Source organism: Sebastes umbrosus, chromosome 21, assembly GCF_015220745.1.
Source record: "Sebastes umbrosus isolate fSebUmb1 chromosome 21, fSebUmb1.pri, whole genome shotgun sequence".
Lineage (NCBI taxonomy): Eukaryota > Metazoa > Chordata > Actinopteri > Perciformes > Sebastidae > Sebastes > Sebastes umbrosus.
In genome coordinates, this window is record NC_051289.1 from 18,393,066 (window position 1) to 18,406,048 (window position 12,983).

The 12,983-nt window shown below is 43.8% G+C and overlaps 1 protein-coding gene across 1 annotated transcript in view; it reads right to left on the bottom strand.

Annotated features, from left to right (window-relative positions):
- The window catches only part of scospondin (subcommissural organ spondin), an 87,110-nt gene that overhangs the window by 47,413 nt on the left and 26,714 nt on the right, over positions 1 to 12,983 (bottom strand). The window contains exons 44-69 of the mRNA XM_037756813.1: positions 12,413 to 12,593; positions 12,130 to 12,205; positions 11,564 to 11,585; positions 11,250 to 11,370; positions 10,872 to 11,085; positions 10,552 to 10,693; positions 10,234 to 10,410; positions 9,856 to 10,050; positions 9,666 to 9,743; positions 9,404 to 9,559; positions 8,079 to 8,228; positions 7,815 to 7,979; positions 7,522 to 7,713; positions 7,310 to 7,432; positions 5,898 to 6,027; positions 5,468 to 5,593; positions 4,913 to 5,004; positions 3,731 to 3,934; positions 3,434 to 3,604; positions 3,004 to 3,259; positions 2,781 to 2,827; positions 1,771 to 1,941; positions 1,507 to 1,641; positions 573 to 709; positions 385 to 479; positions 223 to 272 (exon numbers count right to left, since the gene is read on the bottom strand). Of these exons, the coding sequence (XP_037612741.1) occupies positions 223 to 272; positions 385 to 479; positions 573 to 709; positions 1,507 to 1,641; positions 1,771 to 1,941; positions 2,781 to 2,827; positions 3,004 to 3,259; positions 3,434 to 3,604; positions 3,731 to 3,934; positions 4,913 to 5,004; positions 5,468 to 5,593; positions 5,898 to 6,027; positions 7,310 to 7,432; positions 7,522 to 7,713; positions 7,815 to 7,979; positions 8,079 to 8,228; positions 9,404 to 9,559; positions 9,666 to 9,743; positions 9,856 to 10,050; positions 10,234 to 10,410; positions 10,552 to 10,693; positions 10,872 to 11,085; positions 11,250 to 11,370; positions 11,564 to 11,585; positions 12,130 to 12,205; positions 12,413 to 12,593 (3,606 nt within the window). The remainder of the gene's footprint in view (positions 1 to 222; positions 273 to 384; positions 480 to 572; positions 710 to 1,506; positions 1,642 to 1,770; positions 1,942 to 2,780; positions 2,828 to 3,003; positions 3,260 to 3,433; positions 3,605 to 3,730; positions 3,935 to 4,912; positions 5,005 to 5,467; positions 5,594 to 5,897; positions 6,028 to 7,309; positions 7,433 to 7,521; positions 7,714 to 7,814; positions 7,980 to 8,078; positions 8,229 to 9,403; positions 9,560 to 9,665; positions 9,744 to 9,855; positions 10,051 to 10,233; positions 10,411 to 10,551; positions 10,694 to 10,871; positions 11,086 to 11,249; positions 11,371 to 11,563; positions 11,586 to 12,129; positions 12,206 to 12,412; positions 12,594 to 12,983) is intronic.

Consider the following 12,983-nt stretch of genomic DNA (forward strand, 5'->3'; position numbering starts at 1 on the left):
TAAGGAACTTAAAATGATCCTTACAAAACCTTATTTTACCTGTTCTTAAGTCATAAGCAAAGGAGAGAAAACAATTTAGATCAGACTGTGACAATTAATCACCACAATTTATTTTTCTCACTTGCCTCTCAGGGCTTCTGTAGACAACGATGAAAAGAAAGCACAGGGGAAAAAAAGCAACAGCTCCTGTATTAAAGATAGATTCAATGACTTTCTGCCTACCATTGCAGCTGACTTGAGAGCAGTTGACCAGCCTCCCTGCTTCACATGTACTGAAATACAAACACAAATAAGTTAAATCGTCATTTTACCTCTTCTTTATATACCGATGAACTGAAGCACATGCTGGTGGAGTTAAACTCATTATGGTTTAGTTTTACTTACCAGTTGTTGCAGTCTGTGGGAACAGTATCTCCTGGTTTGTACTGTTCTCCATCCAAGTCACAGCGACAGTCAGACTGCGGCACACACGCGCCATCCTGGAGATGTGAAGAACCATGAACAATATGGCCGTGATTACTGTACATATATTTGTGCACGCTTGTGTGTGTGTGTTTAGCCACCTCACCCACCTGTTGGACAGTCCCTTGTGGACACTGGCAGCCTGGTGTGCAGTTCCTGCTGAGGTCCATTGTGAGGTCTGTACATGTCACTGCTCCACTCACACACTGCTTCCACTGTTGGCCTGGAGGACACACCCTGCCATCTCCTGACGCAGCAACACAGAGTCCAAGCAGAGCTCAATGAAAAACCTTCTCAGTGTAATCAAAAGCAAAAAAAATCTGAACGCATAAAAAACTGGACATCCAATGTTGTCCAGTACTGACACAACAAAAGCCCTTTGATGAGCTGGAATGACAAATAATTTGGCTAGTGCTTGAACCTAAAACAATATGTACAGTATAATTTATTAATATGACAATGAATTCTATATCTAAATACAGATATTTACATTAATGCTTTGTGCACTCTTTGTTCCTCTATCCTTTTTTGGTATTTTCACATGCTTCACAAAGTAGGATTTGATATGTAAGGGATAATGTATAGTGAGACAGGGCGATGCAGCACCCCGACATGAAGCGGAAAGGGTCTTGCATCTTCCTTAAGGGGTTTATTTCACAACAATGACCCACTTGCTGTACATTATCCCGCTTATTAACAAATCAATAATTTGACACAAAAATGTTCCTCCAGAGTCCGAAATCAGAACTGCGTCCCTAACAATGGTCTGTTATGCATAGCAGCGTTCTACTTGACCAATCACAATCGAGTATTCAACAAAGTCGTGTAATAAATTGGAATAAACATTCCCATCTTTGGTTTTTGTAGTTCCCTATGACCATCATTTTCTGTAACTGCACTTTCAAGAATTTGAATTATTTTCTTTACTGGCTTCTTATATGTGACAGAGGTTGTAGAATACATTCTTGAAAAAAGTTCCCACTTATACAATTGTGATATTAAACATGACAATATTGTCAGATGATAGTATAGGTCTTGCTGTACCACAGGGCTGCAGGTTACAGGCGCTGAACTGCTGAGCGGTGCCGTGGATTCGGATGGGCCCGCGGGTTCGGGTCCTGTAACCTCCTCCACACGTCACTGAGCACTCTGACCACGCACTCCATGGCTCCTTCACACCTTCACACACATCACACATTGTTTTTTCATTTCTTTGAATGCACACAGGAGTAAAATAAAAACAAGCGACTCGTCTTTTACATTTTAAAATATGGACTCTGTATATAATAGCAACCAAGTACTTCTCACCAAAGCAGGGTTCAATGCTGCAGGTATCCATCCCAACTCTGTCTCCTTTGCAGGGACGACCCCCGAAAGATGGAGGAGGGTTGGTTCCCGAACGATACCGCCTTCTCACTCCAACATCGCATGTTCGACTGCAAGCGCTCCAGTGGGTCCAGCTGCTCCAGCCACAGTCCACTGAGAAACACACAGAGGATAAAAGACGGAGAAAGACGGAGAGAATGGGAGACAAGTGAGGAGAGAAGACAAGACTTAAAGGGACTCTATGTAAGAGTCAGAAATTGCTTGTTAACAGCGACACCTGTGGCCGTTAAGTCAACGAAAGTCAGCGTCCTGTTGCTCAAGCTTGTGGTCGCTCTACATAGACATGAACGAGCATCGGTCAAAACAGTGAGGCGACACACGTCAGCTAAAACCACAATATCACTCTATATTTCACCTGCTTGGCAGTAATGTTAGCTGAGCAGACCAAGGTCTCTCCATGAATCAATGCTGATCCTAGTGTTAACTTTTCCTGCTTCAGCCTCCCAACTGCGGTCAGAAGGAACCGGTGAGACACTGGAATTTTGGTCGGAGACGATAACGTAACTCTTCTGCAGAGTGTAGTGCGCGCGCATGCACGTGAGAGGTGAAGCGAGTGAGAACGAGCGCAGTGTTTGAGTGAAGGCAAGCAAGCAGGCAGAGGAGCAGGGTACTGCATTGACTCCAGCCCTGGAGACCAAAGCTACGGTCTCCCCCGTGTCTTCTGACCGCGGTCGGGAGGCTGAAGCAGGAAGAGCCAACACTGTTTTGCAAGACGGGCTTCACTAGATATAACTTTTGGTGCTTCCGCGTAGTTTGTGTTGGAGTCTGAGTCTGAACAGCGTAGCCACAAGCGAGCGCGCATGGGACACCGACCCGCAATGATTCATAGGTGTAAGAAGTTACAAATAGTCCCTTTAAAGACAGCAAGAGACAGAGCGGGAGACAAGTAAATGTACAATCAAAACTTGAATTAATAGTAAAAAAACACTCACCAGCACAGGGAGCTGTTCCGCACTCCATTTCTCCATTAGTGCAGGTACTGTTTGAGACGCACAATGCAAGAATAAGTGACGTTTGATTTAAGAAATGGCAGTACATTCCAACACACAAAAATATAATTCACAACTTTCAGGCACTTCGATAAAACGTTTATAGACAGATTGTCATTTTGTCTACTTTGCAATAAAAGAAACTTTGGACACAGGCCGACAGTACCAGTTATTGCAGCCATCGACAGGCCAGGTGGCTCCGGCTGGGTACAGTTCCCCCTGGTGGTAACATGGGCACTCTGCCAGGGGCACACAGCTGCCGTTGAGCAGGTAGAAGCCCGGGGCACAGTAGCAGCCGTCGTAACAGGCGGTGGCACACTGTACCTCTGTGGGGGTCATGTCCAAACACACCCGCGGACACGCACCGCCGTGAGCCTCACACTCTGCAGATGTCATGTACGCCATGCCCTCTGGACACACACCTGTGAGGAGAGGAAATAAGGACTGAATATTGCACACGCAGGCATTTATTCAATGGGGTGGATAAAATAACGGGAACAACCGAAATATAATGTATTCAAATACAAAAAAAATTCTATTATAGAGTAATATTATTCACATATAGTATTCAATGCCCCTCCCCTCCCTAGTAGTACCTGAGCAGGGATGGGAGTTGCAGTCTCCTGTCTGTATGTGTGGCCCGCGGCAGCTGCTGCCCCCATGCTCTGGTGAGGGTGAACTGCAGAATCGCTCTCTTGTTTGGACGCCGGAGTCGCACTCTGATGAACACTGAGACCACGATGACCATCCTGACCAGCCGCCATTCACTGGAAACACACAACTAATATCAGCTTTTCAGTCTTCCTCCGACATATATGTAACACATCATTTGTTGAGAGTGGAGGGAACTTAGAAATTGTGGTTTCTTGTGTGAGCGTCTCCATCTGTAATACCTGGACAGTGTACAGTGTTACAAGGCTCTTGCTCCTCATTGTCTCCATTGCAGGCAGAGTCCGTGTGTGTGTGGTTGAAGGGCGTGAGCGTGTGGTTGCAGCTGCGGAATCGTCGTCTGATTCCGACATCATCTACATGGTTGAAACATGTCTTACTGCACTCTGACCAGCTGGTCCATTTACTCCAGACTCCATCTGGAAGCACTGGACAAGAGGACAGTCATCATATATTGTGTGTGTGTAATGAGTATGCAAGTGATTTACAAGACTAGGATACTGGCCTGAGACTACTATTTAAAGATTTGAAGAAAGGCTTTACTGTTATTGTGGCTCATGAAATAATTTTTCACAATTACGCCGGGTTCAAACTGGATGCAGAAGCGCAGCGAAGTGCAGCGCTACGTCAATCTCTGCGCAAGCAGAAGACTGGCTGTTCATACCAGAAGCGCCGGTCAAAAAGCGATCTTCTCCTCTTCTGTTTTCGCTCTCTGTCTGTCTGTCTGCTTGTGTGTTTCTGTGTCTGTTCGTTGCACTCGCTCTCTGTTTAGACACAACTGACGTATATGTGGAATATGTACATCATTTAAAAACTACGATACCGCTATTTTTAATAAGTATAGTGGATGGATTTAGAAATTTGATTTGGGGGCGGAGAGAGGGGAGGGATGTCAAGAAGCGTGTGTGGGATGCATATCTTATCATTTATCAGAATCAGATCATTTATATCATTTATAGTAGATTATCAGTGTGTTTTCTCTCCAGATTCGCTCGCGGCATGCAGACAAAACATACAAGACGCCAAAACTATCACTGAAGATTGTGAGCCGGCCGCGAAAGCTCCGTGGCGCTGGGCATCCTGTGTGAACAGCCAAATTGGTTTACATGGGCACCGAAAGGATGCGGGCAGTGCTTCCCGAAAAAGGGCGGCGCTTCCACGTCCAGTGTGAATCCATTATACTAAAATTGACTTTATTATACTGTAAAGCCCACTACAATGTAAAAAAATACAATAAGTGGAGAGTAGCCCACATGCTATTAACAAATGAAGGATAAGTGGGTTTTTCTATATTATATACAGCACATTCAGTTAAGTGCAAGACGCAAGGCAGCATGTTGATTATAAATCTAATGTCACAAGCATTATTGTTACTGCTTGTGTGCCTGTGGTGTGAATTGGTATACCAGGGAGGCAGGGTCTGGAGCAGCGGCGGGCCTCCGAGGAGTCTCCTGGACAGGGCAGGATTTTTACTGCTCCAGCTGGGTTCACTGGAGACCTGAGGAGACAACGTCGAGACATAAAGACTCCTGATCCAAATTGAATGGGTGGTGTGTGAGCAGTAAAAAAAGCCATCAGTCCATAACAAGTGCATTAACATGACATAAAAATGCTAATTAACTTACAGTAACGATACCTGTGGGGAAACTGGGTTGCTGCAGCAGCAAACAGTAAATGATACAGCAGTGACAGAATAGCACATTAGGATTATAGAGACACAGGCAAACCAATAACTTGAAAACTTTAAATAGAAAGAATAATGCAACCACCTAAAAATGAATTTAGAGTGTACAAAAGACAGCAAATAGGGGAAATAATTCTGTATTTAGTACTATAATTCAATATAATCTCAATAAAAGTCTTGTGGAAAGTGGAATGAGTTGGAGACCAGCCTTTGATAGCTGTTTGAGTGTTTCAAAGATTAAGATGCCTTACAAATCTATTGAATTAAACAGGCTCACCTGTAGCGTTGCTGGAGCCCCAGTCCACAGGTTACATCACATGGTGACCATGACGACCAGGCTGACCAATGACAGTGCGCCACACAACGGGAGGTGTCACAGGTTACTTGTCCATCTGTGCACACGCTGATGGGGCACAAATATGTACTTCTATTAGCTTTTTATTACAATCAGATTTGCTTCTCTTTTTTTTTTTTAACAATAAGGCAACAGTCCAGTGGTCCAAGTGTAATAAGTGTAATTCAAAATAGAACTTTCCCTCCACTAATAAATATGACTACTCCTCAGAAAAAAACCATTTTATTACCTGAAAAATAAACTAAAAACATATGATTTTTAACATTATCATTTTAGAAATAACATCATTATGAAAACCAGGCTTGCTTTCAAAGTGGAAAATGGGAAAAATAAATTTGTCTTTGCTTCTCACCATGTGGTACACTGGTCCCTGCTGACCGTCTGTCCTGGCTGCAGCGTTCGACCGTCCCAGAGACAGACGCATTGGCTGGCATTCACACATCGCCCGTCCTGAAGGTACAGACCATCAGGACAGCGACACCCTGGAGAAGACAGAAATTGATGTCTTACTCAGCATTTCAGCCACCACTGAATCAGCCTGAATGTTTTTAGAAGAAATATCGGCATTGCTTCAATAAAGGTTTGTGACTTTGAAAAAGGTTTTGCTTTATTGTCTGAATAATTTAATAAAGCGTATGAAATTGCCAACCCACTGAATCACAATTAATAGACCACAGACTATTTCATTTAGTCCTACTGGAAATTTCCTGTAAATTAGTAAGTCATCATATGTACTCAACTTAAAGAGAAAGCTCAGATTATTTGTAGTGGGGTTGTATGAGGTACTTCTCCATAGTCAGTGGTGGTCGGCACGCCCCCAGTTTGGAGTTACAGACAGGAGTACCAACACGGGAGCAAAGCAATGTACTACTATGGACGGGGGCAGCAGCAACACGGATTTTAGACACCCAAAAAAAATCGATATCAAGTTTAAGTGTACGCTATATGTAGAATATTTTCACAGCTTTACCTCGCCGTCAGACAGCCCATTCCGACGGGGAACTGAAGCCGCTATCTATGCTCTCTTCAAAGCCACCAGACTCCATTGACAAAAACAGTAACTTTACCTCGCAAAACACGGGAGTTGCTGATCTACCGCTGCCTCGACCGGTTAGTTTGTTTGCGTTATTGTGTGACTTTGGTGAATCTGAACTCACGCTTTAAAACACCAAATTTAAACAGTTAAACTGATATACATTTTTTTTAGTTGTCTAAAATCCGTTTTGCTGTTGCCCCCCGTCCACAGCAGTACATTGCTTTGCTCCTCTGCTGGTACTCCTGTGTGTTTCTCCAAACTACTCATCTACTGTAGGTAATACACTGACTATGGAGAAGTACCTCATACAACCCCACATCAAAAAATTCGAACTATCCCTTCTCATGCAAATCGAACAGCAAGACACTTGTTTGATTTTGGCACCACTAACCCAAAACACTCAACTCCATGTTTAAAATATGACTTATGACTATGAAACATATAGAAGAGGCATTATTACGTCTTGCGTTCTGTTGCAATAATGGATACTGAATGGGCACAAACCTTGTCTTTCAAGGTAGGAGACCATTTAATGTTTTTGCATGGCACTTCCTACTCAAAAGCAATATATGTAGTGTTGTGAATCAACCATAGAAACAGAACAATGTAAAAATACACATTCACTGTGACACTAGGTCTTAGAAACGTACCCAAAGTTACCCTCATATCTATATGACATTATAAAGCAAACAATAACTCGACAACCCATCACCTCCAGTGTGTCCTACCAAGTATACACGCTGCAGTGCAGTTGCTGGTCAAGCTGAGATGTGAGCAGGTAGGAGGACAGGGCTCTACTCTCCCAGCCTGGCAGTCCGCCTCAGTCACGAGCACCATGCTGTTAACGCAGCCTGAACAACCAATCAGAGAGCTAATTAGAATTAGATAAGACTTTAAACACCAACAACAGAATTGTACTGTTTGACAGAGTATGAGCCACCTGTCTGAGTGCCGATGTCTGTGGTGCAGGGCTGGCTGTTGCAGCTTTGGCTCTGCAGGGTCATGCCCCCACAGTCCCGCCCGCCGTTCTTGGGTGGAGGAGCAGAGCAGGTTCTGTTCCTCTGCCTGACACCGCCTCCACACTGAGCGTCACACTCCGACCACTCCGTCCACTCCGACCAGTGGCCGTCAACTACAAGAGGAGACGGGGAAGAGAATGAGATTGAGGTAACCATTAAATCCGGGTACTTGTGAAAGACGCGTCCTGTTTGACATCAGGTTCGGAGAACAGACCTGGACACGCTCGAGGGAAACAGGCTCGACTGTCAAACTGAGCTCCACCACACGATCCTCCAGGCAGAGCTTCCCTCAGTATGTCCCTCTGCCTGAATAAAGACCCTAGACCACAGGACACACTACACATACTCCATGCTGTCCATGGGGACATGATGCAGTCCACTAGAGGAGAGGAGAGGAAAAAGGATTTAGCAAAAATAATCAGTGTTCTCCTGTTTTGTTTTGTCTTATTACCACTTTTGAGGTGGGCTTATATCTTACCACAGTCTTTCTCATCCGATCCATCCGCACAGTCCTTCTGCAGGTCACATCTGCGGTCCAGGTGAACGCACTCCCCACTGTTACAGGAAAACTGCTTGGGAGAGCAGGGGCTGGGCGCCTGTGGAGTCACCGCTGGTCTGGCTGTGGTGCCTGATAAGACATGGGAATACAACTACAGAACTTTATTCAACTTACATACACATTTTTACAGGAATTACACAACAATTATTATTTACTTCAAAGGATTTTCTTTCATTTCACATCATATTTCATGATGATTCCACCTTAATTTCTCTGCTGACTGACAGCGATGATCTCAGATTGCACCACTGTAATGTTGACTGGCTAATTGAATGGTGTGACAAAAACGCTCTTATCATTAACACTAGTAAGACAGAAGAAAATATTTTTGGCCTTCCTCCTGACTGTCAGCTGCCTCCAGTTACAATTCATAATGTAGAAATTAAACAGGTCTCTTCATACAAATACCTGGGAGTTATGATAGACTCCACTCTATCATGAACCCCTCACATTGAATTTACCTGTAAGAAGATACAGCAGCGCATTTACTTTCTTCGCAGACTCAGATCTTTTGGAGCCAGTAGCCAGATTATTTTTCTATTTTTCAGTTCAGTGATTCAGAGTGTCCTGTTGTACTGCAGCACAGACTGGCTCAGTAGTCTATCTGTAAAACTTAGAACTAAACTTTATAGCCAAATCAAAATTTGTGCGAAGATCATTGGCCAACCTGAGACCCCCTCCTTTCAAGCAGCTCACAACAAGAGTATGCTCAGACTTGCCAACAGCATCTCTTCTGATCCCTTACATGTTTTAAATGGAAAATATCAACTTCTGCCCTCCAAGAGGAGATTCAGAGTCCCTACATTTAACATGCATCAGGCTGAAGAACGCTTTTGTTCATCAGTCCATCTTGGTGCTAAATAATAATTAATGTGCTGCTAAGGAGATGTACATCCAGAGGACAGATGGTCATTTTGTAATGGGTTATGTATCGTTAATTGTGATGTGTTTTGTGTTTTTGTCTGATGTGTCCTACTTGTCTGTCTGTCTATGGTAACAGTATGTCTATTGTATGTGTACTTTTTCTCAAACTGAGCTGCCTATGGATGCAAAATGAATTTCAGTGCAAACTGACAATGAAGTTGTATCGTATCGTATCCAATCGTATCGTATGTGTGAAGACCATCTTGAGGCGATATATCTTCAATGAGGTACCAAATATCATCAATATCAAGTTTTCTTAATTTACAGTGTTTGTATTCTTCTTCCACTGGTCTGTTCCCTGGCAGGTTGTCGATGCATACCACAGCGTTCTTCATCTGACCCGTCCAAACAGTCCCGCCTGCCGTCACACACCTGTGCCGCGTCGACACAGCCAAAAGACCGGCACACAAACTGGCCCTCCACGCAAAGCACTCTGGGTAGGCCACCATCATGGGGGGTGGTAGCGATCCACGGGGCTGTAAATGAGGTCACAATATATATATAGGTCTGTTCTGTATAAGTGTTAATCCATTGGGTCCTGCCTGGTTCTAGGATAACTAGAAAGACTGTTGTGTCTCTCACCTGTTGTGGTTTGCAACCCAGGTCTTCCAGAATGGCGGGTTGTTTTGAGATGCAGTCCAGGTTGACCTGTGGTGACCCCTGGGTAAATGGATGGTTCTGAATTGATCAAAAGTGACTGAATGGCGGGGAAATCCTGGTTAAAAACCCAACAACAATGAGCAAAAAGTAATTTTTCAACAGCTGATGATACCTGTACTTGAGGTTGTTGTCTTCTGAAGTCCGGTTTGACCTGTGACCCCTGGGCTAGCCACACCAGGAAGGCCACCTTGGGAACTGGTGGTCTGGAGGCCTGGGGCACCTGTTGTAGTGACACCATGAAAACCTGGTCCCCCTGTGGAGCTGGTCTGGTTCTGCAGCCCTGGAGAGCCTCTGGTTGGAGCCGTACCTGAGGAAGAGGATGAGGAGAAAGAGACGTAAACAAAGACAGACATGGATGGAAGTTGCTGTATATTTCTTGACTAAATTGTCAAATAAACTGTCAATTCAATCACGTCATGTAAGGAGACTAAAAATTGGTGTTGTGGCAGGACTCAAAAGAAGATGAAAAATAGAATCGCTCAGCTCTCACCACAGTTGATCTCGTCAGAGTGATCCTTGCAGTCCGGTCGACCATCACAAAGCACAGAGACAGAGACGCACTCATCACTGTGCTGACATGCAAACAGGCCTGGCTTACAGCGAGGCACGGTCACTTTCCCACCACCAGAGGGAGATGTGGTCACACCACTCGGGGTCACCAGCTCATCTACAAGAGCAGGAGGAAAGGTTGTCTCATATTAACACTGCCACTAGTTCTGTAAAGCAAAGATGAGCTGGCATACAAGAGGAATTTGGGTCCTGAGAATTATGAGCGTTATCATTTAGTGCATTCAGTTGAATTCTTCACCTCCTCTGCAGCCGAGGATCTCCGCACGCAGGTAGAAGGTGTGTCTGAACTCAACAGGGATGATGCGCAGGTAGCGAGCTCTGACGAGCCGACCGAGCCAGCGGGTCACAGGGGTCCTGCCCACCATCCGCACCTCAAACACCTACAACACAAACAAGAGGACACAGCCTCATGACTAGAACAATGCATCAGATTTTTCTTTTTCTCAAACATGTATGAACACAGTCACGAAACATTTCATCATATGAGGATATATGTAAATACAGAAAACATCTGATGTTCAATGAGATACTACATGTACATTACATTAGTAGAAATACCTTAGCAGGGCCACCAGGCTTCCCATCCTCAGTATAGTCTGTGAAGAGGCTGCTGTGCAGGGCGAAGGCTAGGCGGTATTTAGTGAGGTAACCCCACATGCGTTCACTGCCCTGGGTCACCACCCCGGATACCCATGTGGGCTCCAGGAAGTCCACCTGAAAATATGGCTGGGGATCTGCAGGTAAAGGGCTCCATCCAGGCTCCATAACCTGACTGCACAGAAGAAGAGGATAGGGTTTGTTTTTTTTCTGGATGCTTTATATTTGAATCATATTATAATTCAAAAAGGCTTTTACATGCATGTAAAAATAAACGTCAAAACTTCAGAGAAGCATATGTTTTAGAGGCAACAACCAGTCACAGATCGGATCACTCACACGTTAGGGACGATGTTTAGTCGTCCAGCGTCAGCAGGGTTGTTCGCATGGTACGAGGATGAGGTCATCTGACCATATCGTATTCTCCCATCCTCCAGTCCAAGGGGAGAGGAGCAGATGGCTGCAGAATATGATGAATTTTAACACCATCCAACAGAGCCAGCTTGGCTAAATGAACACTTAAAACACAACAACACATGAAAGCATGTGGTCTGCAGTAATATTTGAATTTGTTTTATAAGAAATTAATTAACAGAGGCTGCTGTTCTCAAAACACAAAAAATAAATCAATCTAAAATGTGTTCAACACTCACCACGATATCCTGGGCCACCACCCTGTAAATATATTAGAACATAAATTAAGTGTATATTGAAATGTGCCTATATTAACATCTGTAATCTTTGGGTCTTGTCTTATTCTCTCTGCAAGCAGTTCTATTACTAGTGCAAAGAGAGCTGGGAAAAGGCGGCAACCCTTTAAAAGTCTTGTACCCCTTTAAAAAATAAATTCCTCAGACAATAAATCATTAGAGTACATTTTTAGCTTTAGCAACAATTTTATAAAATGCATAATCTTCACTGGAAAATTTTAATTTTCTAATACAAATAAGGCCATTCACAATGAACACATGCTTTTTCAGCATCCATAGTCATCACTGATAAATCTGTCTGTGTTGTATGATGCTACAATAAACCATGTTCTTGTATTTGTAAGTATCCCTATTTAATGAACCCTGTTTGACTCATATGTATCATCTGGTAGAACCTGTGCTAATCCATTACTCTTACGTTTAGATGAGGACCTATCGAGGCATAAACATCAGTGGCACAGAAATGAAGAATTTGGAGGAACTGATGATTAATTGAAGTGTCGTCTTACCGTTGGTGTTACTGCAGGACGAGTGACAGCAGCCTTGGATGGAGTCCTGAGAGGAGCAGCAGTGGGTGTGTATGGTCTGTAAATTAATAAAGTATACAACAATGAAGAGGAGAAAAATACATACCTAATTCTTGATTATTTTACAACGACCAAGAAAGAATGAAAGAAGAGCTGGATAAACAGAGATGAGATAAAAATGTAAGAAGCGGAATTCAGGAGTGGATTAACAACAACATGATTTATCAAATATCACAACTATTATTACCATAATAATGCCCTTTACCTGTCTGACTGGGTAGTGATGTTTTCGTGGGAATGGCAGCCAGTTTCATCCTCTCCTTTGGGACAGTGGGGGATCCCATCACAGCGCTTCCCTGCCTCGATGCAGCCCCCTGGTGGGGGGCAGGAGAACTGACCGGTAGGGCAGCTGCGTGGACTGATGGTAGTAGGGGATGGCTGCGTACCTGTGTGTGGGGAATGGTCAGACTAAGTAAGAAGGATCTCTATATTCAGTGTTTGTATGTGTGACTTACAAAGCTCATTTAAGAAAACTAAAAAGCGCCAGGATCAAATGCTGTTGATACAGTTGATAACCTGATTTTAAGCGGGTATCCTTTCCACCACATCCCAGAAAAAAAAACACTTTCAAATTGCATCGTTCTTATACAGTAAAATGAAACTAAAGCTATGCATACACTGTACGGTTTTAGAAATGTTGTTGTGTAATTCCTACTCCTACTGTACTAGAGTAGATCGTTTGCGATTGTAAGCCAAAGCTCAAGATTTATGTGCTCACACTGTACGGTCCGATCATCAGTCACGACCTCAGTGCTCACACTGTACGTCTAAAATAG